Here is a 25,104-nt window from a genome sequence, read left to right as displayed (position 1 = left end):
ACATAAATAGCTGAAAATGTGGTCATTTGCTTGAACTTGTTCCACAAAACTTTGTCAGAGTGTGCTGTAGAAGGTAACATCCCGTACCATCTGCATCTTCAGGAAGGTTCTCACAAATCGTGTTGAAGCCTTTGGGTGATATTTCCCCAGGAGGGTCCTGATTTATGCCTCTTCTCTTGTTTTTCCCATCTAGTTTAGTATTTGTTATAAATGTTTTCCTTTAAAAAAAAATAACAGTATTTTTGAAATTACTTTTTGAGTTGTATTCTAGGTCTACTAATTTGATTAACCATCTATCATTATGGTAAAAAACATATAACATTAAATTATCATCTTAACCATTATGATAAACCATTTTTTCTGTCAAAAATTTTGTGATCTACTTTGAGATCAAATTGGGATTCAGTGGAGTCCCTGAGCCCCAAAGTTGAAACATATAGCATATGGATGTCTGGTCTTTGGGAAGACCAGTAAACTTAAAGTGAAGTGTTTCCATAGCAATTTCCAGACTTGTGTCCCATGTACCCAAGATGTCAATGCATGTTCCATGAAAGAAAAGATTAATAGTTCAACACATTTAGAAAACACAAAATGGAGTTCTTTGCCACAGAAATTCTCAGAATCTTCAGTGTGCTCATGCATTTCCTGAATCTCCAGAGTAGATCACACTTCTCACATTTGCTTAACTATAGAATTCTTTCTTTGTGGAGTCCATATCATGTTTGACGAGACCATTGTTTGTGAAGGAACCCTACTTTGAATGTCTTACATCAGCGTCAACTTCATTCCCAAATGCTCTATTTCTGGACACACGTTGAGGTCTGTGGAAACCTAAGGACATACTCGGTGATTCTTTTTCATGATCTCAGGAGACCACATGATTCAAGTGCTTCCAACTGCCCTACAGTTTAAAATGTACTTTTTTCACTTTGGAAGCCTAGCAAGACAAACACATTCACCTCATGTGAGGGAATAACTCATCATTTAGATACACGGCTGAATGCTCGTTGGTTCCGATAGAAAGCTTTTGAACATATTTACATGTATACTTTTGAAATTAATGTGTATTTTCATTTCTCCATGCATTAAAACTTTTAATTGAAATAACATTACACTATAACAGTACACATTTAGCAATTGTACCTCTTTGTAAACTAACCTGTATATATTAATCTTATTACTGAAAATCCAATTCTATTTACAGATGACCCTTTTCTTGCTTGATTTACCCAGCTCATCCCCCAAATAATCATTAAATTGGTTTTATTGTTTAAAAATTTGGTTTTGTTTTGTTTAGTTCCACATCCTTTTTTAAATGTGGGACCTGGGAACAGCCAACATCTGAAGGAGAAACTGTAATTATTTTACTGAGCACTAGGTGGCAGAGCCAACACCCAGGTGGAATGGTGAATGCGTGAGAGTGTGTGTGTACCAGGACAGATATGTTGGAATTATTTTGCTATTCAGTTAACCTCAGTCATAATTGCAGGTATTTGGACTATCGCTTTTTTCACTGAAAACAGATAAGAAACCTTGACTACTTCAAAGGTTACTATCTTTAACTCCTTTTTATTTTTCGCTGTTTGAAGGAGTCAGGATCTTGAGAACATTGTCAAAGTGGCCTCTTCACTTCAGAAGACTGATAAGGGGTGAGTTCCCAAATGAGTTCTCAGAGCTTTTGAGTATATATATATTTTTTTATGTTTCAAAAATGCTTAAGAGGCATACCTTTAAGAGTTCCACATATGAACAAAACTCCAATGCTGTTTATTATATAAACTTAAAAGAAGAAAGAAGCAGTGTCTCTAGACAAATGTTCCTGAAGATTAGGTGTTACTGACATTTGTGGATACTCTGCTTCCTTTTCTAGTGTCCGCACAAACTGTGTGGTGACTGCACTCTCTGCGGGCTTGGCCTCATGCCAAGTCTCCAGTGCTGAATTTATGTTGTCCAGATCTCTACTTCTCTTCAGCAACCCCATTTAGAGTATCTTAGACCAGAGTCAACTTCCTTCCTACATGCACTATTTCCTGACGTATCCACTGTCCTCTCATTCAGGCAAGCTCACTGTTCTGTGGTCATTCTTGATTTCATCCATGTCATTCCCTTCTATGTCATCTCAGTCATGTGCGGATTAAGTGTTTAAAGAACCATCATATCTATATGACCTCTACCCAAGTTCAAAAACTCGCTGACCCCAGCCTAGACTGTTAAAGCAACTTTCCAGATTTGCTTACTTGCCTCCAGTCTCTCTCTCTCTCCACTAAACCATCACTACCCATCATTGTCAGTTTTCCTCCTAAGGTTGAACAATTATCCACTCACTCTGTGTTATCTGTTCAATTACATATAACCTCATTTAAGGCCCTTGCTAATCTGGCTTCAATCTAATATTCCAGAGTTATTTCTCACTTCACATTACTACATTCAATGCTGAATTAAATCACTTCCTTTCTAGAATTTTCAGATGCTTTATTTATGACATTCTACCCATTGACTGTTCCAGCTTCAAGGCAACCATAACAGTCCTTCCAAATCCAACTTTTTTATGAAGATACAGATCGAATATCACCTACTTTGTGAGATATTCCCTGAGTGATCTATTGAAATGTGATGTCAGCCTCTCTAAGCTATCAGATACCTCACTATTCATGTTTTATAATCACTAATCATATTTGTGATTGCTTCATACTATTGATGCAAATATCCCATCCTCTCTATCATCTCTTTTATCTCTCAGTGCTGATTTTTTTTGTATTTACAATATGGCATTTGCAGAGTTTGCTATGATGCTTTGTGCAAAGTAGGTATTTATGCAATAGATTATGTTCAGTAAGCAGTGTGAAAATCTTGAGTAAAAAATTCCATAATTTATATCTCACATCCACAAAAGTTTTCCTTGCTTATAGAATTTAATAATGCTTAGAGTGATACTAGGTATCACAAGCACAATCAAAAGAACTGAAGAGAAAAAACATAAGTGACATTTAACTCTTCTGTGCAAACTCATAAGTGTAATTGGAGCTCTGAATCCTAGTATCTTGAGTGTTTCATGTCTTCTCTCATCTTAATTGCTTGGGCCTCTAATTTTGCTTAAAATAATATTTCATTATTTTTTTTAAATGAGATAACTCAACAGTTTACTAAACCCTTCAGATATGTGTCACCACATTATTCCCATCACCAAGGAACTCGGAGTCATCCACCACAGCCCATTTCATCCTTTTAGGGACTGAATAGTTTTTGATGGGTGATCAGGACATTTGTGAGAGAGATAGGTGAGTGATGTTGAAGGGAAATTATGATTTGAGATGAGTCAAGCAAAAATAATGAAAATTTGAGTTAATTTTCCCTGTCCCCTCTCCCTAACCACAATTGACAAGTTCCAGTGCCAGAGATATTCTTCACAAGGAGAAGCTACTACTTTGACAGGGATCAGGGGGAATGTCTGTTCCATTGACATAGCTTATTGTTATTACTGGGGTCATCCATTGAGACTAGAAGTAGCTTGATTTATCCCAGCTGCTCTTTGTAATGCTCCTTTGGGAAATGGACCCTCATTCTTATCTGACTAAGAGCATTTAATTTATCACAAATGCAATGGTGAAACTTAATCTCCAAAGCTCTCAGCAATTTAAAGTCATTTTAAAAGCTCACTCTTTTATTCAGAATACAATCTCCATTTCATTTTACTTCCCACAGTCTCTTCTCATGATTTATGCTAATTTTCTTGTGATAACGACCAGCAAACCCAAATTGGTAATCTCACTGTGACTCACTCTGGTCACAAAGGTCTGAGGCTATGATTTACAGGACTCTTGGGTCTGCTTTTTCCCTGGAGGGTACTTAGCCTTAGAGTCAGAAGGTAGAATTTCAAGCAAGAGATACAACAATGGAGCATTGTGTTGGAAGACCAGATAGTGTCTGTCCCCACACAAGGAGAGCAAGTTAATTTTTTGTCAGGATCAGTAGCTTTTGTATTTCAGTTTTTGAGTTTGGTACTGTTATTAGCGTTCAACCCTCCACATGCTATGAAAAATGACTCAAAAGGATCGATTAAGTGATGACTGTTAATTTAGCATGCTTTTAGAGTTCTGAGAAGAGACTTGTAGAGCCCCAGCAGCTATTCTTGTGCTACTTTGTGCCAAATTATCTTCAAATCACCCAAAGTGACTCAGGGACTCTACCTCTTTAAGGTTGAGCCAAAATCTTGGTATCACCAAATACAATTTCATGTGTAATGATAGTATGTATTGATTGAATGAAAAAAAAATTGAGAGTGTTGGAAAACTGTTATTACAATGACCAAATTTAATTGAGAGTTTATGGCTTGCTAGACATCATGAAGCACACTTGTATTTTTTTTTTTTAAGATTTATTTATTTATTTATTTATTTATCCAAAAACTGGGATACAGGCCAGAGGTGTGGGGGGGGGAGCAGGGGGGTGATGTGAGAGCATTCACCAGAGACAGAGTGAGGAGCAGAACAGGCAGCTCTACTGACCTACATTGCTGAGGGGAGCAGCGGGCAAGATAGGAGAGGTCTGCTGAGCCATGTGGGTCACCTCCCTGGCTGGGGATCGAACTTGTGTTGCAGTGGCTGTGGATAGCTTTATAGTGTGCTTTCACCCAATGTGCCACCAGGGAGGGCCTACATTTTATATTTATTAGCTCATAGATTCTTTTCTGAGATAGGAACAAGTAGTTTTCTTATTTTACAGATGGAAAAATGGGCACAGCAAAGGTTAGGTAAATTCACCAAGGGTCTTCCACCATAGTGGTGTATCCAGGATTGGTGTCCCTGACTTGGGGTCCTGACTGTGTAACTCCTGAGTTACTGGGCCTCACAGTCTCCTGGTCAACACCAATCATGACTCATGAAGGAGGAGGAACCCTGAGAAAATGTGTTATGTGGATGATTCTAGAGCAGGAAAGGAGGAGGAATATGATTTGAAAACTAAAGGACAGGATGAAGAAGGTAAAAGAAATGAGGGTAAAGGAGGACAGAATAGTTGAAGAGAAAATAGTGAGGAACAAACAGGAGCAGGAACACATGGAGGATGCCTTCTTGGAAGAAAGAACTGAGCTCATGTGGTTCTAAGGAATATTTTAGAAGGATCCAATATAAAATGAAGTTTTAGATTGTGAGTGCCTTTGGAAGATGAGCATTGACCAGAGACAAGTGATCAGTAATGCTCTGGAGGAGATGCAAACAAAAAAATAAAAATGTCGCAAGGGTTCCAAAAATGCAGGGGACCCTACTCAGCTCAAAAACTGGGAAAGATTTCTTAGAGAGCCAAGCTTGAGGTGAGTCATGAAGAGTAAACAGGATTTTACCATGGAGCTGATAAGGTAGAAGATATACTTCAGAGAACTACAAAAAAAAACAGTTGTTTGACTCTGGGTAGACTTTTACTGATGTGAGATTTTTTTTTCCCAAAAGTGAAGAATTGGATAATCTGATCCAGATGAACAAAAGCTTGAGTAGGTAAGACTTTTAAATGTCTGTTTTTTTATTTTTACTGAATTTTGTCTTGTGGTTTCTGTTTTATCCATCTGTGAACATGAGGATCCACACGCTGGTGTAGTCAAAAGTTTCCTACAAATCTTGAATTAAAAGTTTGCAGAAAACATCATCATTTCAGCATTATTATGAATGTTAAGGTATAAATATGCTTATCTTAAAGGCTTTGATTTTTTTAATTTTCATTCTCCATTTGTTTTATCAGGTAGTTACATAACTAATCACATTTCTTTTGCTGAAATACTAGGAAACTAATATACAAGCAGAATTTGATTTGGTCACTGAATAATTTTCATTTCATACAAAGCCTACTCCTGTCTTAGTTAACATTATGACTTTATTTTGAATCACCAATTACTAAAGTTAAAAATTATAGTACTTGAAGTTTGTGTTTGAGGTATGTGCAGTTTTAGCTACCTCTGCTACTTTGCATACTAAGATACCAAATGGATAGGCACTCCAGGGAAGGGGAATCAAGCAAATAGCAAATGAGTTAATTAATAGGTATATTAGGTATAATATTCTATTAGTTACAACATAGTGATTTGATATTTACATTGTATATAAAATGTTTACCACCAGAAGTCTACTTAACATCCATTGCCATAGACAATAACCATTTTTTTTTCTTGTAATAAGAGCATTCAAGAACAAAGAGAATACAAAGATACTCTCTTTGTAACTTGAAAATATACAATACAGTAAGTTCCACTGCAACTTAAATTTTGTGTCTATGAAAATACTTACTTGGAATAAATTCTTTTTCCTATCTTAGATGTCAGATAGCCTGTTTCCATAGAATTAACTATCTGTTAACTGATGAGGTTTTTTATTCAATATGTTTAAAGAAATCAAGGTCTTGACGGTCTCTTCAGAGCAAATCCTAAGACAGAGCAAACAGAGAAAAGGTAAGTACATCTGTCTCTAACTTGAAAATATAATCTCCCCAGATTGCTGGTTTTATTCTTTCAGACATTAGCTGGAAGGAAGTTGTATCCGCTGGCATAAAAATATACTAGCAGATGGGGTAGCTCTCTCACTATTATCCATTTAGTTCAGACATAATTGCCCAGAAGGATTTCTGCTCTTCCATTCAATATGAGTAAATGAGCAATTCATGAAGAATGTTTATTGTATCTGACCTTTCAAGATACCACAAAATTTTATTTCACTGTGTAGTCTTCTACTTGAATTCTTTGTATTCTACAGAGCCAAAAGCCTTGAAAATCTCATCTTTTTGAATTCCTTGATGGATAAAGATGGAAAAGGGTAAGATTTGATTAAGACTCTAACAGGCCTCTTTGATAAAGTCCTAGACTGTTTCTATAATGTGCTGCACCCAGTTCCTGTGGAAGACCTCTTGCTCAGCGAGAGGGTCAGGCAGGCCAGGGTGTCAGGTCCCCAATCAGTGTTAGGAGAGGGGTAGATGTTTGGTATTGGCTTGCCCTTTGTATCAATCTCAATGACCCTGGGCAAGTCATCTAACCTCTGGAAACCTGTTTCTACAGCCCATAAAATGAAGGGTATGACCCAGATGATCACCAAGGTCACTGTTGTTTCTAAAAGTGAAAGACATATAACTGGCTGGTTTTTGATTATTATAAGACATTTGGTGCTGGAACTTGGCTCTTCACCACTAAAATCTTTATAATGTACTAAAGCAGTTTTCAGATAGATCTTGGTTGAGTTGCTTAAATCTATCTGTAAATATCTCAGAACAACAACCATGCTTTCATTTATTTTGTTAATGAATGATCAGTACCTGAATTGATAGGATTAGTGAATGATCAATACTTGAATTGATAAGATTTAAGAGGTCAATTTATAGTTCTAGACTGACCTTGACATACTATAGAATTCACTTATATTGTTGCTATTATTTTTCATGGTGAAAGAAATCAAACTCTCAGCAGTTTCATTAGAGAAAACCCCAGAACAATCAAGAGCGACAAAGGGTAAGCATTTAAAGACCTCTAGTACGTTTTCTGCAGATTGACTCTTTATCTTGTATTTGGTTAATCATCAAATTTGCCTTTCTGACAAATTCTGAATAATTCTGAGAATTATTCTATTGCCTCAGTTATCTTGAAAAGACATTTTTTGGTGCCAATCTGTGCACAGAGCAATATTCTAGCTTTATAGAAGTCAGTCTCATCAGGAACATGCTTGCTAACAACATATTGCTTTATGCTATGTAAAATGTGCAAGTATTATTGCAGGTGAATTTTTTCAAATGAAGTACAATTGAAGTAGAAAAGCTGCCAATTCTCTGTGTGGTTTTGTGTTTTCCAGGTGAAGATGAGATTTCAAATATTTAAAAAATGAAGTTTGGATAATTCTAAAAATGGGGTAGGAAGTCAGAGAAGTAGAACGAATATTACAACCAAATCATTTTGTGGGCTAGAAAAGAGGAGAAAAGCAAAGTGATTTGGCATCTGAAAGTAGACTTTGATGCAGGAATGATGGATCGCAGGTGGAGAAGGGGCTCCCTTTCCATCGCTCCTGCCTCCCTTCTCCTTTACACTGAAAAACCCTAAGGTGTTAGCAGCCCTGTCTTAGCACCAGAAACAGATGAAAACGGCCCAGGGGACTGCAGAGGTATTGCTTTGCATGTATTCAAATTGAGTAGCATGTGAAAAGTGTCAATTTATGTTGTAAATTGGAGTCCTCAGCATTATTTTTCCTTTTCCAAGGTAACTTCGTAACCTTGAGCTTTTTATTAAAAATGACTTGTCTAAATCTTCAAAATGTTTAGATTTAAATGTTGTTCATCTGATTTCCATCTCTGATTTGAAAGATACTATGCCTAAAGTAAACAATATCTCAACAAATGTTCAAGTTAGCTTTCCATCAATCCACCCTCAAATAACAACAAAAACTGAAATCTGAGAGAACTTTAATTTAAAATTGATTCATTAGTAAGCATATCATGATTTGGACCTCATTCAGATTGTATCAGCTCTTCAGCATTTTGCAGTAGAGCCGGTTGAATACAATAATTCTAATACTTTAGTACTACTAAAGTATTAGGTACTACTTAGTATCACATTCCTATAGGAGGAACCTGCTATTGTCATAAAAAATTGAATTGTTCTTTCTCTCTCTCTTTTACTTTGTTGCTCCACCCCTCCCTGTGCGCAATGTTACAAAGAAGCCAAGACCTTGGGAACCCTACTAAAGTCAACCAAAAGTCTGACAAGCAGGAGAAAGGGTAAGTAAAGCATTTACAGTGACAGGCATTTTTCAGGTTAGCTGTTCTACCTCATAGGAATTGGAATGGCCTTTTTTTTTTTTAAAGATTTATTTATTCAGACAGAACTAGGATACAGGCCAGAGATGCAGAGGGTGAGAGGATTCACCAGAGACAGAGTGGGGAGCAAAACAGGCAGATCACGAAGTACACTGCTGAGGGGAGCAGCGGGCGGGTCAGGAGAGGTCTGCCGCGCCATGTGGTCACCTCCGCCATGTGGTCACCTCTGGGGCAGGCGGGGATCGAACTCATGCAGAAGTGGCTTTAGCTTCTTAGTGCTGTGCTTTAACCCGCTGCGCCATCAGGGAGGGCCATGGAATGGCCTTTCTTTATCACAGATTAAGTGTTGCAATTATAGACTTATCAGGGGTCATAACAAAGGAATATAAAGGATGTTGTTTCCATGTTTAAATGCCTTCAAGTAAGTATAGGAAAATCTGCTACATAATATCTTATGCTTTAATGTCCTAGTCACTTTTAAATGAGCCTAACTTATATTTATTTCAGAAATATAAAGGACAAAGTCACAAAGTGAGAAGCAGCTTTTCGAAACCGATCTTAACTTTTTGTTGTTGTTGTTTTACTGTAGAAATGAGTAGATAAGCTTAAGATAATGACATCAAAAATGCTTCTGTTTATTGGGCCCTGGAAATCTGACACCCTTTCAGGGACATTCTTGTATTTTTTGGTGTGTGGGGGTGGGGGCAGGCAATTCTTGTTTATACAGACTTGACAGAATACTGCATGTAATCTAACTTACACATGGTTTTGATATTTTTTCCAAAGAAGTCAGGATTTTGAAATGATTATCACACCGAACACCAGGACAGATAAAAATAGATGAGGGTGAGAAATGCTTTGAAGTTTCGGAAGTTGCTCCCAGATTAATTGTGTGATCTCCTCAGTGACATTGATGGGGGGCGGGGTCATATCTTTGTCTTCTCTTTTCTGTGTCTGAACCCTACTCCCCTGATCCACACTTTAAAGACTACAGGGTAGTCTCTCTAAGTTTATATTTGCATATAGGTCAGTGGAATTATGGAGTTTAATTTAACTATATTATTAAAGGCCATTTTTATAATAAAAATAAATCTAACACTAATATACTAATTTTCTTCAAAAGCTTGAATTAATCTTAATAAAATTAAAATTATATATTATATATAATGATACAGTAATACTTTGAAACTGAACCTTGATCATGTTATCAAAGTGAACCCCAAAAGAAGTGAATATTCCACTGGGTAAGATTCATTAGTGTCTTTAAATCTGACTTCTGTGACAATCAACATGGCATTTTAACTTCATAACCATGTTTTATTAGTGTGGATTTAGACTACAATGGTGAGTCATACAACTTTCCTTCCATGTTCCAATAAAATCACTCTTTGGGAAAATTTTTCCCTAATGTTTAATAGTAAGCTGCGTCTTCCAGATGTTTACCTTTCACTTATTTTTAAGGATGAGTGCTTGCACTGAATTTGTGTCTAAAAAATCACTCTTGACAATGTTTTCAAACTGAATCTCCAAAATGATCAAGAGAGCCTAAGGAGGCTTGAGCAAACTCTTGTAAATCAGTTCCTAGAAGGACAGTAGTCTGGGAGGGCAGCCCTGCAGAGGTACAGGTACATGCAGTGTGAGGCGGAGGGACCCCCAGTACCCCTCCTCAGCGCGGTGCCAGTGCAGGAGCAGCCCCGAGTCACCACACCTTCTGCCCCTTCCTCTGTCCCTTCGTGTTCACACTGTGCGTCCTTAGGTATTGCTTAATGCAGGTTAGTGTGGAGAGTATCCCGCTGAGAAGTAAATCATTAATGTTCTTGCCATGCAAGTTATTTATTCTTAACTTTTGTAATTCATAATAATCTAATTATATTTTTAAAAGGCTTGAGTTGTGGGAATAAATATGGAGGCATATAGTCTAATCATTTTTAATACTGTTGAAATTGTTATTAATACCATTTTTATTATTTACAAACAGAATAGGCAGTTATATCTGATTCTGCTGAGCAGAAATTTGTGTTTTGTGTAGATTCACATAGAACTTTATTACTTTGATACTATTCATTTGGAGTATTTTAACAAGTCTCTAACAGCATCAGAGGGTAAAACTGATTTTGTTAAATAACAAGTTTTATCTAATTTCCTGCATTTTGAAAATAATGCTATAGCTTGTATTGCTTTTTAACAAACTAAGACAACAATTAAATGGTTTTTGACAAGATGTAAAAGAATCTATATTGCATTTAAAGATTTAAAAGTTATGTTGATAGAGACCTTGTGTATTTACTGCATCATTGCTTACTAGGTTACTGTTTTATTTTAACAATATTCATTAAAACACATTTCCTTTTTCAAAGAAAACAAGACCTCAATGGACATATTAAAGTAAACCCTGAAATAAATAAAAATATCAAGAGGTAAGACATTTAATTTTTTTCCTTTGAGATTTATAAACTCATTGAAATTTTAAGTGGTTTTATTCAGAATAGTAAACTGAAACTCAAACAAAATTGAGCTCTCTTTCCCCATACAAAAGATATACATAAGTGATCTCTTGCATTTTACTCTGGGGTATTAAGTAAGCAGATTTTGAGAAATTAATTGAGAGTTGGACTGACCTTCTCTATTGAGCTTACTGATATATTTCTTTGAATGTATGGTCTATGTGTGGTGAAATTATAGTGCAAGGACTGATGTCTCAAGTTAAGCTGTCAGGTGGTAAAGTCTCTCTTAATTCAAACTTTTCATTCTATTGAGACCTTTATCTGATTGTATGGGCCCACCCATGGTAGAAAGACAATCTGCTTTACTTAGTCTGACATTTTAAATATTAATCTCCTCCAGGACACCCTCACAGATGCATCTAGAATAATGTTTGATCAAGTATCTAGGCAACCTCATCCCACAGACGTAATTTACAAAGCTAGCCATCACAAGGTATATATGTGGGTTATGTTTAAGTAGGGTAAAAGTGGGATCTGTAAATAGTATGTATCAAGTGTGTGTGTGCACATGCATAGTATATTTGTTTGTAGTGCATGTATATGACCTATATTACATGAAGTGCCCAGCAAATATACTTGGTTGAAAGCATAGTCTTACCCATGAACTGCAATTCAATCTAGAGAGCCTATTTCTTTTTTTTATTATTATTAAAGATTTATTTATTTATGAATACAGAACTGGGATACAGGCCAGAGGTGCAGGGGCAGTAAGAGGATTCACCAGAGACAGACCAGGGAGCAGAACAGGCTGACTGATGAAGTACACTGCTGAGGGGATCAGTGGGCGGGTCAGGAGAGGTCTTCAGCACCATGTAGGTCACCTCTGGGGCTGGGGATCGAACTCATGCTGAAGTGGCTTTAGCTTCTTAGTGCTGTGCTTTAACCCGCTGCACTACCAGGGAGGGCCTTCCTATGTCTTCTTGCTTTTCATTTTTTTAAAATGTAGATGGAATATATTTGAAACTGAGCTTGTTGGTGTATCACTGAAGAGTGTACCAAGTAACTCCATGCAGTTTCCTTTGAACTCCCTTTGCTTTGGTTAACTTGGTACATGATATTACTAGCTGATATTAAATATGCCACTTATGCCTGAGGGCCTAGTCAGCAGAGCAGGGGCTGGATTAGCTGAAAGCTGTGCTTACTGTCAGGCTGTCCTGTTTTCATTACCATGTCATGGTCAGAAGTGCAGCGATCCATTGAATGACAGGCTCAATTTTGCAATGAACAAGCTGAGAAGAAAGCATTGATTTCCTTGGCGGGGTGTGTCTGGTTGTAAGATAGCGACTTTGAGCAGGGAGTCTGAAAGACCTTGCTTTAAATTCTGACTCTCACTGGCTAGCTGTGTCGCTGTAAGACTGGGGTCATGATACTATCTTGCCTGGCCGATAGTATATATAGTTATTACTAGTAATAATACTCAGGTGAATTATGATTTTTTAATGATCTAGATATTGTTCAAATATTTAATTTATATTGACTTTCTGGGGGATATCAATATTTTCTTTCTAGTTTTTATTAAAGATATTATTTAAATCATCACCTGCTACTTTCCATAGGTTGGTATATGCATTCATATACTACAAGCCAAGAGTTACAATGCTTTATTTTGTGTTAAATTTTGAATCCTCAAATCTAGAAATATTATAGAAATCTAGGATTTTTTCCCCCCTCTGTCACTGGCACTCACATCTCAAATAGTTGGCTACTTTCTTTAGACAACAATCAACAAGAGGTTAAAAAAAAATCAGTAAGGATTGAAAAAGATACCTGTACCCCCATGTTTATTGCTGCTTTATTTATAATTGGAAAAACATGGAAGCAGCCCAAATGCCCAAAAGTAGATGACTGGATAAAAAAGATGTGGTACATATATATACAATGGAATATTGCTCAGCAACCAAAAAAGAGAAACACATGTCTTTTGCAGCAACTTGGATGGAGCTGGAAAAGATCATGCTTAGTGAGATAAGCCAGAAAGAGAAAGAAAAATACCGGATGGTTTCACTCATAGCAGGAGTATAATGGAACAGGCAAGAAAATAACAAAAATAATGAACAACCATATACCAGAGACATTTTGTGAGGGAGGAGTGGGGAATGGGATCAAAAACGGGGGGGGGGAGAGAAAAGCATGGGATTATGGTGATGGCACACGGGTTATTTGGTGATGGGAAACGCATGGGGATTACAATCGAGATGCAAAAAAAAAAATGTACAAAATGATGTAAAAATAAACTTTTGTAATAAAAAAATCAGTAAGAATTATTTTAGGGTTGAATAGCTATTGTCAATCTAATTGTTTCATTACTTGCATGTAAAAAATTCCAAAATTTAATTGTTTATTTTAGCTTGGATGTATACATTAATAGACATCCAAATACAAATAAAATCTTGAGTCAACAACTGGCTGCTTTTAAATATCTATATCTTTGATGTGTGTAGACAGTTTCAGAGACTTTATGATACTGTCTTAGTAGAGCCACAGTGTGGAAGAAATGACTATAGTAGTACCTTCCAATGAAGTTCGTTACCCATTTGTGTAGATCAGATGAGCACTGACTGGTGCTGTGTATGCAAAAACACATGTAGATGTATAAGAAAAACAAAATTCTGTTAAAATCACATGCAACTATTTACAATTGGGAAAACACAGAAACAACCCAAATGTCCAAAAGTAGATGACTGGATTTAAAAGATGTGGTACATATACATTGTGGAATATTACTCAGCAATCAAAAAGATAAACACATGCTTTTTACAGCAACGTGGATGGAGCTGGAAGGGATCATGCTTAGTGAAATAAACCAGAAAGAAAAGGAAAATACCAGATGGTTTTACTCATAGCTGAGTATAAAGGACCAGGGGAGAAAATAATAATAATAACGAACTGCTATATACCAAAGACTTTTTTTTTTAAGATTTATTTATTTGTGCATGCAGAACTGGGGTACAGGCCAGAGGCTCAGGGGTGGCAAGAGGCTTCACCAGAGACAGAGTGGGGAGCAGAGGAGACAAATCAACAAAGCACACTGCTGAGGGGAGCAGTGGGCAGGTCAGGAGAGGTCTGTCATGCCACGTGGTCACCTCTGGGGCAGGCGGGAAGTGGCTCCAGCTTCTCGGTGCCGTGCTTTAACCCGCTGCGCTACCCGGGAGGGCCCACCAGAGACATTTTATGGAGGTGGAGTGGGGAATGGGATCAAAAACGGTGTGTGGGGGAGGGAAATGCACTGGGCTATGGTGAAGGCACATGGGTGATTTGGTGATGGGAAGCCCACAGGGATTACAACTGAGATGGAAAGAGGCACAAAATAATGTAAATATAAACTGTTATGTTAAAGTAAAAAACATCTAATGTATATTTAAAAAGCATAAGCAGAGTATGTTGAAGGGCAATGATAAAAAGCTGTCAGTTTTTCAGACTATGAAGTGTTTTGTATTATGGTAAGTATATGCTATATTTCAGTACCCTATAGATTTTAATCTATTTACTCTTTGCTTCCAACACAATTAGTTAAATTTGTAGTTTTAATATACAGTTAAATGTACCAGAGACAGATATAAATTGTGGACTTTTAAAAATCAGTCTATTTATCTTAATCCTGTGCTGTGAATTGGAAACCTGCTAACAGTGATCATTAGACAAAATGGGAATTCTCCAAAGTTGATTTTAAGGTCCCACAGAAGGTTAGAGTTTGATATGAAAAGGATGTGCCTTCTGGAATGTTCCATCACAGATGTATTTAGACTTATAAATTATTTAGTGCACTGGCAAAAACTAAGAGCGTGGCATCAAATGAGCTGAAACAGCCATGGAGTTCTTGTGTAGTATTACTAGTGGCCAACTGCCAAGATGGTTGTCTCTGAGTCTCAATAAATTTTAGAGATACATAAATCCCTACAAACTTCTTTGTAGGGACATTTAACAATACTTTAACTTCTTTTGCATAATCTCAGTGAGTGTTTATATTGTTTTTGAGACTTAGTGAATAATCTTTTCTGCTTGGTGCTAACGTATCATGAATCTCATCCTTTCTTTTACGTTTTAAAGGGGACAGAGCCTTGAAAATCTCATCAAAGTGACTCCTGATGTAAGCAGAAGTAGCCCAAGGTGAGGATTATATTTTATTTAAACTGTCTTCCTTCCCCATTTGCATCATTTTGTAACATTCATCAGAGAAGTTTCACTAAAAAAAATCTTTGCACTGAAATAAGAAAATCTGAACGTACACCTTTCCAGTTGGGTGCTCTTGAACAAGTCCCTTCAACACTGACCTGAGCATTTTTTTAGTTAAAATTATGGATCCCATGTCAGTTATACCTTTGTCATTTGATGTTTTTAAAACTTACTCTTGCTCTAATTTTATGGTTTTATTTTGAGGGTATGTGGAAAACAGAGTCAATTAATGACTTATATGGAGGTAAAAAAAATATTTACTGTCTTAAACTAAGGGCAAGAACTGGTACGATTTCTCTCAAAACAAAACAAAAAAAATCACTTTGATCACATATATCTTTTCATTTAAATACTTTTTTAGTTCCATTTGTAACTTACATGTTTTTGATTCTCTATTGTTTAAAGTTCCAAAGACCTTGATAAACTCATCAAAATGAATCCAAGAACAGGAAAGAGTATGCAAGGGTAAGATTAATACACTCTTTTTCTTTGTTTCACACTAGCCAATGTGCAAAACCTAACTAACTCACCATTCGTGCAGACTGACAATAACTGTGACAGTTCAAGAAAAGTCATGTAGGGCCCTCCCTGGTGGCGCAACGGGCCAGGGATGCAGCACTGCAAGCTGGCTGCAGCGTCTTCAATGAGAGTTAGATCCTCGGCCCCGGAGCTGACCCACATGGCGTGGCAGACCTCTCCTGACCCGCCTGCTGCTCCCCTCAGCAGTGTACTTCGCCGATCTGCCTGTGCTGCTCCCCATTCTGTCTCTGGTGAATCATGTCACTGCCCCTATACCTCTGGCTTATACCCCAGTTCTGTATGCATAAATAAATAAATCTTTAAAAAAGAAAAAAAATGACGTCATATAACCTTCACTACTCTAATCTAAATGTTAAAGATTTTGGCCCACTGACTTATAATGCAGTGAAGGTGCCCTTTGACTAGTTAGGTTCACAAGTGTGTTCCCAGGATGGACAAAGACTTATTTTATTGACTGGAGTAGTTTTCATAAGCAGAGGGATGATTCAGGATAGGGGTATGCGAACAAGACTAGAGCAAAGACATGTGAGTCTAGGCCCGCCCTACCTCTGACTAGCTCCAGAATGGACTGGTCATTTCCCCTGCTTGAGCTTTTGCTTTTTTCATTCTCAAAGGGAGAAGACTGAATTAGGTGCTCCCAGTTATTTCCATTAATTCAGTGACAGAGTTACAATAAGACAGTCAGTGTCATGGGAAGCCCATGTATTCTGAAGTTAGATTTTTCGTTTTATATTCCATCCTTCCAACTAGCTTTGTGAGAAATTAGTTATCCTTCCTTAGTCTCAGCTTATCTCTCTTGTAGAAAGGGGGTGAAAATACTCCCTGTGTCCTGAGAATTAAATCATATAAGTCACAGAAATGTGTCTGGCACATAATGAATTTTCCAAAATGATTAGTTATTATTTGTATACCATTATACTGAGGTTTGTGTATGTATGTTTATATTTAACACAGAGAAATGCCAACCCTTTGAGGTCACCTCTGTTTTAACAAATGTGATCCTTTCTTCCATGTCTTAAAGTGGCCAAAGTCTTGACAACCTCATCAAAGTGGTTCCCGACACAAGCAGAACTCATCACCGGTGAGGTTTATGAACTTTCCTTTTTCTTTCTTATTCAACTTAGAAAATGTGATAGAACGCACTGTCTCACCACATAGAGGGTCAGCATGGGGTTCCAAATCAGATGTGTTGGAATCTGCTTTTCAAGACCTGGCACAGGGGTCCCTGACCACGTGCTTTAGTGAAGGAGAGAGAGAATTCCTTAACATACAAAAATGATCTCTGAATATCTTATCAGTGTGGTATTTGTGTTGCATGGTTGGAATTTTCCTAAAATAAGCCAGGTATCCTATGAGATAACACATCACCCCAAAACAATTTACTGGAGTTAAGCCATCTAAGAGATAGTTTTTATGTGAAGAAATGTTTTCCTTCCTTCTTCCTTCATAATTTATTTCTTTTACTGTCTACCACCCAATCAATTCCTAAAGTTGGAAGGTCTTTTTTTTTTTTTTTTAAGACTTATTTATTTATTCATACAGAACTGGGGTACAGGCCAGAGACGGAGGGTGAGAGGACTCACCAGAGACAGAATGGGGAGCAGAACAGGCAGATGGATAAAGTACACTGCTGAGGGGAGCAGTGGGCAGGTCAGGAGAGGTCTGCCGCGCCATGTGGTCACCTCCTGGTCAGGCGGGGATCGAACTCATGGGGAAGTGGCTTTAGCTTCTTAGTGCTGTTTTAACCCACTGTGCCACCAGGGAGGGCCGGAAGGTCATTTTAAAGAAATTATGCTCAGATCATTGAAATAATAAATACAATGAATAATATTGGTCTCTTATAGACATATTTTTCTGAAAGGCTTATCATGTTTATCAACCAAAAAGACATTAACCAAAAAACATTAGCACATCTAGTGTTGTGCTAGTTTGAACATCAGTTAGAAGAAAAATTTTTATCTTCTTTCTGACAGTTTTACAATCTTTGCATTTAGAAATGCTGTCGAATTTTGTAGTATTTAGCTATTAAACAAAGCTTGTTAGGCTACATCAGTGGCTTCATTTTTTTTTTCTAAAGGATTAATTAGGTAGCAAATATTTCAGGTTTTTGGGGTCAAAGCAGTCTTTTAATTGAATAGACACAGGAATACATTGTAGATGAATGGAAATGCTATGTCTCAATAAATACTTATGAAACCACACTAAGAACCAAGTTGAGTTTGAGGACCATTAATTGCTCACCACTGACCTAGACAGTATTTTATGTGGGGTGTGGAGAGAGGGATCAAGTCTGAATATGGATGGAGGCAGCTTCAGAAACCTAGCCTTCATGTATTACACATATAGTTTCATTCTGCTTATGGGTAAGCCGAAGATTTCAGAACTTTTTTACTTGATTATTTACTGCAAAATTTTCCTTAGATTTCACTTTCCAAATAAGAACATAACATTGCTGTCATTATCAAAAATTAAGACACTAAATCCAGAGACCATGTCATTAGTTGTGTAGTCTGAACACATTGCTTTATCTCCTTTAAGTCTGAGCCTCTTTATCTATAGGGCAGATTCTGTGAGTTCACTTCTCATGGGTTACCAGAAAAATGCAATCGACCTTACAAAGCACTTAGTGCTACTTAGTGCTCAATCACTTACTCAGTAATGTCTTAGCAGTATTTTACTGTCACTACTTTTTTCTTTGTTGGATCCCTGGAGCACCACCTAATGCTTACTTTAAAGAAGGTAGTAAAGAAATTATCCTATTAAAAAATTACAAAATTTGGCCCTCTCTGGTGGCACAGCGGGTTAAAAGCACAGCACTAAGAGGCTAAAGCCACTTTAGCAAGTGTTCTATCCCTGACCAGGGAGGTGATCCACGTGGCGCAGCAGACCTCTCCTGTCTAGCCGCTGCTCCCCTCAGCAGTGCTTTGTCGAACTGCCTATTCTGCTCCCCACTCTGTCTCTGGTGAAGCCTTTCACCACCCCTGCACCTCTGGCCTACAGCCTAGTTTTGTATGCATAAGTAAATAAATCTTTAAAAAAATTACGAAATCATTGACATGCAATCATTTTTTTGACTCACAAAAAATGAAAATATATATAATTCAACTCAACAGATTGCAATAACATATGTGGGAGGACAGGTACATGACAATACTAGTCTATATGTAAATCCTGAAGATTAGTTAAGTGATATAAAACCTTCAGGTCTTTTTCTCTTCAAGACACATATTATGTTGTCCAGTAATAAAGGACATTAAATTAGGCCTTTTGATGTTAAGTAGGGTTGGTATGAGAGTCCAGAGTGATAACAAGAATGTCTCTTGTTAGATATACTTGCCTATTTGAGTGCTTAGGATAAAAGCCTAAATTGTATAATCTGAAGTCTTGCATGTTCTGATTTAGCATTACATAAGGTGTAATCCTGAAGTGATTTGATAAATGTATTGGAGTGGTCTCAATATCAAATGTTTGTATTATGTATATGCCTTAAAATAAGGAAATAACTTTTTCTTAAGTCCCAGAGTTTGTTTGTTTGTTTGGAAAGGAGAGAAGAAAAAGGAGGGGAGCAAGAAACAGATATAAATTGTTTTGGTCTTTTTCTCTTCAAGACACATATTATGTTGTCCAGTAATAAAGGACATTAAATTAGGCCTTTTGTTGCTAAGTAGGGTTGGTAGGGCATAATAAGAGATTAAGAGAAATTTTAAATTTGAAGTTGTCACAAAAGAAATAACAAAATTAAATTCTCACATATACATAGTTATGCAAAAAATTAATTGATAGTAGCCACATACTTAAGGTTTAAATGAGAATGTATGTAATGATGAAGTTTTAAATTAAAAACAATTTGACTCAATGTTAAGACTGAAAAAAATGTAGTGGTTATTATTGATATTAACTGATTATACCATTAAATTTGATAACATCTTTTAGGAAACAAGACCTGGAAAATCTTACCAAAGTAGTCTTCTCAGCAAACAAAAGGTGAGTTTATTGGGTTTACTGAAGCCTCTTGAACAACTATTTGCTCAAGATTAACTATTTGGCTAAGGGCATTTTGAAAGGGGACATAAGAAAATGAGAACAAGTTGATTTGCTGATGTGTAATAGTTCTGGATAGATTTACTGCTTCAATTTATTCATTATAATAGTTTAGAATTATAATATTGAAGTTAATTTGTTATATAAGTACAACTTGAGAAACTCATTATAACATAATAATATAACAAGATTATTATTGTGATCTTATGGTTAGTAAAATATATATTTATAAACTTTAACATGCCAAGAAATATTGGCTGTCTACTCTTTCACAAACCTAGGTATTACCTTTTAAGTTACTCCTGAGAAAATTGGTATAATGTCCTTATACTTGATTACAATATTTTCATATAACATTGAATTTCTGTCTTATTTAAGACCCAATATACACTAGAACAAAAACTAAGTAGAACATTCAAATTAAACCCAAGCTGCATCTCAGAATTATTAGGAAGAGAATGTTTGCAACAAGCTTTGCATAGAGGAAGGGTATTAGCAGGAAGCAGTATGGAGTTTACGACTCCAGTTGCTGTCCTCAGTCATATCAAGACTCTCAACTTCCCTGAAGCTCAATTTCTTCCTGTATATAAAGAGTGAGAGGTTAATATCTACCTTGTTAGATTACAGATTTAAGAAAGATTACTGATGTATCTAAAGTAGATACTGGTAAATATATCATTCTTTTGCCTAAGGATTCTATTGAATGATTCACAAATGTAAAAAAAAAAGATTTTAATCAAAGTTTGCCGATTTCCAATAACATTTGACCTTGTATTTTATTTTGTTGTAGCAGTGAACAGGGTCTCAATGAGCTCATCAGTGTAAGCCCCAAAGCTGTCAAAAAGATGACTGGGTAAGAGAAGGATGTTTCTGTTTTGTTTTGTTTCTTCTTAATTTAGCACGATGTGAAAATAAATAACTTACAATCATTTAAGGCAAATTGCAAAAGTTTTGGAAATCATTACAATTTTTACATGTGTTCAAACAAATCTATTTGTTGATATTAAGAAAGAGAGATGGCTTCAGCTGTTTCAAGCTCAAACAAAGCGGCTGAAAGGAGACAAGAGGAACACAGCTAGTCTGTATCCGTTCAGATTTTCTTTTGCTTTTGTGTACTGATATTGTACCTTTATGTCTGTAATTTATTAATAGTTAGAAAACAAAACCTAGACACCACTATACTTGTCACCAATATACCATTTACCTTGTTTTTGGAAGTGTCTTTTGGTAGTTAGTGTGATTGTGTGCAGTTCATTGTTTCTTAGTTCATTTGTTGCTTCCACCAAAGTTATGGTCCTAAAATTTTATAATTTTTAAAAAAGATTTATTTATGCCTATAAGAATTTGGGTACAGGCCAGAGGTGTGGGGATGAGAGGATTCACCAGAGACAGAGTGGGAAGCAGAACAGGCAGATCAGATCAATGAATCACACTAAGGGGAGCAGCTGGCATGTCAGGAGAGGTCTGCTGTGCCATGTGGGTCAGCTCCCTGGCCGGGAAAGGAACTCAAGTTGTGGAAAGCTTCATAGTGCTGTGCTTTAATCCATTGTGCCACCAAGGAGGATCCAAATTTTATAATTCTTTAAGTAGTATCTGTGAGATGATGACTTTCACTCTTATCTCTGCTTACATGAACATTTTTATATCCACACTATTTTCTATATGGTATATAGTATATAACTATGTGTGTATAGGATTAATATAATATATATATATATATATATATATATATATATACACACACACACACACAAATGCTTAACATAAATAGCTATCTTAAGAGTATGTTCTTGATTTTTCTTTATGGATTTATTTTTACATACAAAATTGCACAAATTTAGAGATGGGAAGGCACCTAAATAACTCATGATCTAGTAGTGTGACCATTTTTGAAAACCACTGTCCCAGTAGAATCTATTCAATTTACAGAAGATGAAATGGAGACTCAGAAAGGTTAAATAATTTGACCAGGCTACAGAGAAAACTAGTGGAAGACTGATAGTAGTTCTGTGATCTATTAGGCAGTGAATAATTATTGAGAACCTACTGGGTTGGAAACTTACAACTAGGTATCATTAGTTGCACATTAGATATAATTATAGGCTGTGGATGCCAAAAAGAGAATTCAGTAGACATACTCAATCTTATTAACAGCAGGCAATTATCATAGATTAAAGCTCATTATGTACTGGGGGCATAGAGACGTTACTCCAAGACAATAATAGGTTGTCAATTTTATATATTACATTTTGAACACTTGTGCTGCTTGCTGAATCTAGAATGCATTTTCAGTGAGTTGAATTTAAAAAGAAAAAGAGACATAGAATAGCTAATTTAATAAGAATGATAGGCTGTACAATTCATATTCATAGTTTCCTAAGAGTAGAGGATGTTAAAGCTGGACAGAGTCTTAGAGAGAATCCAATCAATCGCCACATTTTACAGATGAGAATACTGAGGCAAGGGGCAAAAATCTGAGTCTTCTGTGAGTCTTCTAACTCCAACCACAACTCTTGGTCTTTAAACCACAGAAGGCAGACTTGGGTATGATAACAAATAAAAGTTAATTGAGTACTTCAGGAAACAACAGAGGTTATAAAGCTAAGGGATAACTAGGAGCTGAACCTTACAGCTCTCAAAGGGTCATAGATGACAATAGCATAAGTGTACAAATGACTTCAAAATACACTAGAGCTTTTGAACTACATGGAAGCAATAATGTCTATATAGTCTACTGTATTACATCCATAAAGCAAAATAAATGAAAGCAGTAACTTGAGTGGGAAAAATTTTACACCTTTTTTTTGGGATCAGGTTTATATGTAAGATCTTTGTGTTTGTTGGGAACCAGGGTCTGAAAAAATGTATATAATGAGTAGTTTTTAGTTAATTAAGATAAATTGCATGATAATTTAAATCAAGGCAATTCAGGGTTATTCCTCAGATCCTTGTTATATAAACACACAGTATTGTCTTTTTTAGAAGTAGAATATAACAGACACTTATGTTTTCTAAGCTAGTTGTTTTCAAATATAGGCCAAACCCCATTAAAGTGTAGGTTAGTAAGTGCTGATCAGCTTTTTCTCCAATTAAATAGAGTAAAAAACAAGCATTCTTATGTAGTAGAGGTATTATGAAATTTGTGTTTTATTGTGTGTGTCTGTCTGAAAAGAGTAGCACTGGATTGTGATGTAAAATGTATTTCTTAATGAGCTTTATAAAATAGTAGTTTGAGTATCAGAAATCCAGGTTGTTGGAAGATCCAAATTTCTATGCTCAGAGCAGTCATGATGGAAGGTCTCATGCTTGTATTTATTTTTCCATGCAGCTTACTTTTTTTTTTAACATTTATTTATGTATGCATACAGAATTGGGGTATAGGCCAGAGGTACAGGGGTGGTGAGAGGATTCTCCAGAGACATAGTGGGGAAAAGAACAGGCTGACTAACAAAGTACACTGCTGAAGGGAGTAGCGGGTGAGCCAGGAGAGGTCTGCTGCGCCATGTGGGTCACCTCCGGAGTGGGGATCAAACTCATGCTGAAGTGGCTTTAGCTTCTTAGTGCTGTGCTTTAACCCACTGTACCACCAGAGAGGGCCAGATTTAGGATTTTTTAAATTTATGCATACAAGAACTGTGGTGTAGGCTAGAGGTGCAGGAGGATGAGAGAATTCACCAGAGACAGAGTGGCGAGAAGAACAGGCAGATCTACTGAAATACACTGCTGAAGGAAGCAGCAGATGAGATAAGAGAAGTCTGCTGTGCATGTGGGTCACCTCCCTGGCCGGGTACCGAACTTATGCTGCAGTAGCTGCAGTTTGCTTCATAGTGCTGAGTCTTAATTTCTTGTACCACTAGGGAGGCCCCCAATTTAGGGATTTCTAACCATGGGGATCTGAGAACAATGATGAAGATACCAAGCTAGGTGAAGCCATGAACTGGGAAGTACATTCTTTGAAAAGGTACAGGGCTGGCAGGAAAGGGAAATGTAGACCTTTTCTCAGACCCTTTTGATTAACTTCCAAGTGGCTTCCTTTGTCCCTAATCCTTGCATCCATCTTTTCAACAGGTAGACTGTATTTTAATTTTATATGTATATATATGTGAATATATATATAATATATAATATATTATATATTATATATATATTCACATATATATATATGAATATAGGAGTGTTGGGAGAGGTAATATGTTATTTACCAAGATGCCGCCAGAAACAGGCATTTTTGACTAGTACTGTTTGATATCCTACTCTGGCAGGCCATTGTATGTTTTTGAATAAATATTAAAAAGAGATTTATTTTGTTGGTGAGTGTGGTGTGGTGTTTGTATCAAAAGGGGGAGATGCTATATATCTAAATCACATACAAGGTTGTAAACCGATGTTACCTCAATTAACATTTTTCTTAAGTAAAAAGATTGAGAGGAACATTTGGAAGCTTTTTTGCCCTTTATCCAAGGCATGATATAAAGGCAATGAATGACAGCACACCATTGGAAGGAAATACTGCTTTGTGACAGAGAAAGAAACTGTCAGGGCTTCAAATAGGAAATGGCTAGTTTTCGAGTACAGTGCTAATTTGGATTATGAACAACTGAGTTGCATTCTGTTTTTATTAGTCGTCAGTGAGAAAATCATAACTTTAACAGATGGCTGGTACTCTCTTTGCCAAGTTTTTTGTTGACTATAATCCAAATTTTAGAAGTGATTGTTTCATTATTATTAATCCAAAAGGGAAGTTTTATTGTAAAAAGGGAAAGAAGAGTAAAAGTCACTTGCTGAGACCCAAGCAGACAGAAAAAGCTACTGCAAAGGGACAGGTTTGTTAAAAGAGCTGCTCGGTCGCCCCGGGGCAGCCTCCGGAGAGCCATCTCTTTGGTTCTGCGCAGGGAGAAGGTTGGCGACACGGAGCACCTGCATGGACAAGCACAGACCCGCAGAGGGGCTGCTGCCAGAAGAATTTTTAAAAGATAACTTTCTTTGGGGACATGATTTTGTAAAAAAAAGATTTATTTATTTATGAACACAGAACTGGAGTACAGGCCAGAGGTGCAGGGACGGTGAGAGG

The 25,104-nt window shown here is 36.6% G+C and overlaps 1 protein-coding gene across 1 annotated transcript in view; it reads left to right on the top strand.

Moving 5' to 3' along the window:
• The window catches only part of SCEL (sciellin), a 73,648-nt gene that overhangs the window by 26,610 nt on the left and 21,934 nt on the right, over positions 1 to 25,104 (top strand). Inside the window, exons 11-23 of the mRNA XM_012723189.1 lie at positions 1,590 to 1,649; positions 5,445 to 5,489; positions 6,374 to 6,433; positions 6,735 to 6,794; positions 8,677 to 8,736; positions 9,565 to 9,615; positions 9,957 to 10,019; positions 11,133 to 11,192; positions 15,327 to 15,386; positions 15,858 to 15,917; positions 17,014 to 17,073; positions 19,926 to 19,976; positions 20,824 to 20,886. Of these exons, the coding sequence (XP_012578643.1) occupies positions 1,590 to 1,649; positions 5,445 to 5,489; positions 6,374 to 6,433; positions 6,735 to 6,794; positions 8,677 to 8,736; positions 9,565 to 9,615; positions 9,957 to 10,019; positions 11,133 to 11,192; positions 15,327 to 15,386; positions 15,858 to 15,917; positions 17,014 to 17,073; positions 19,926 to 19,976; positions 20,824 to 20,886 (753 nt within the window). The remainder of the gene's footprint in view (positions 1 to 1,589; positions 1,650 to 5,444; positions 5,490 to 6,373; positions 6,434 to 6,734; positions 6,795 to 8,676; positions 8,737 to 9,564; positions 9,616 to 9,956; positions 10,020 to 11,132; positions 11,193 to 15,326; positions 15,387 to 15,857; positions 15,918 to 17,013; positions 17,074 to 19,925; positions 19,977 to 20,823; positions 20,887 to 25,104) is intronic.

Source organism: Condylura cristata, unplaced genomic scaffold (assembly GCF_000260355.1).
Source record: "Condylura cristata isolate star-nosed mole 26May11 unplaced genomic scaffold, ConCri1.0 scaffold00010, whole genome shotgun sequence".
Taxonomy (NCBI): domain Eukaryota; kingdom Metazoa; phylum Chordata; class Mammalia; order Eulipotyphla; family Talpidae; genus Condylura; species Condylura cristata.
Note: the sequence above shows the minus strand (reverse complement) of the source record. Positions and strands in the feature narration are given on the sequence as shown.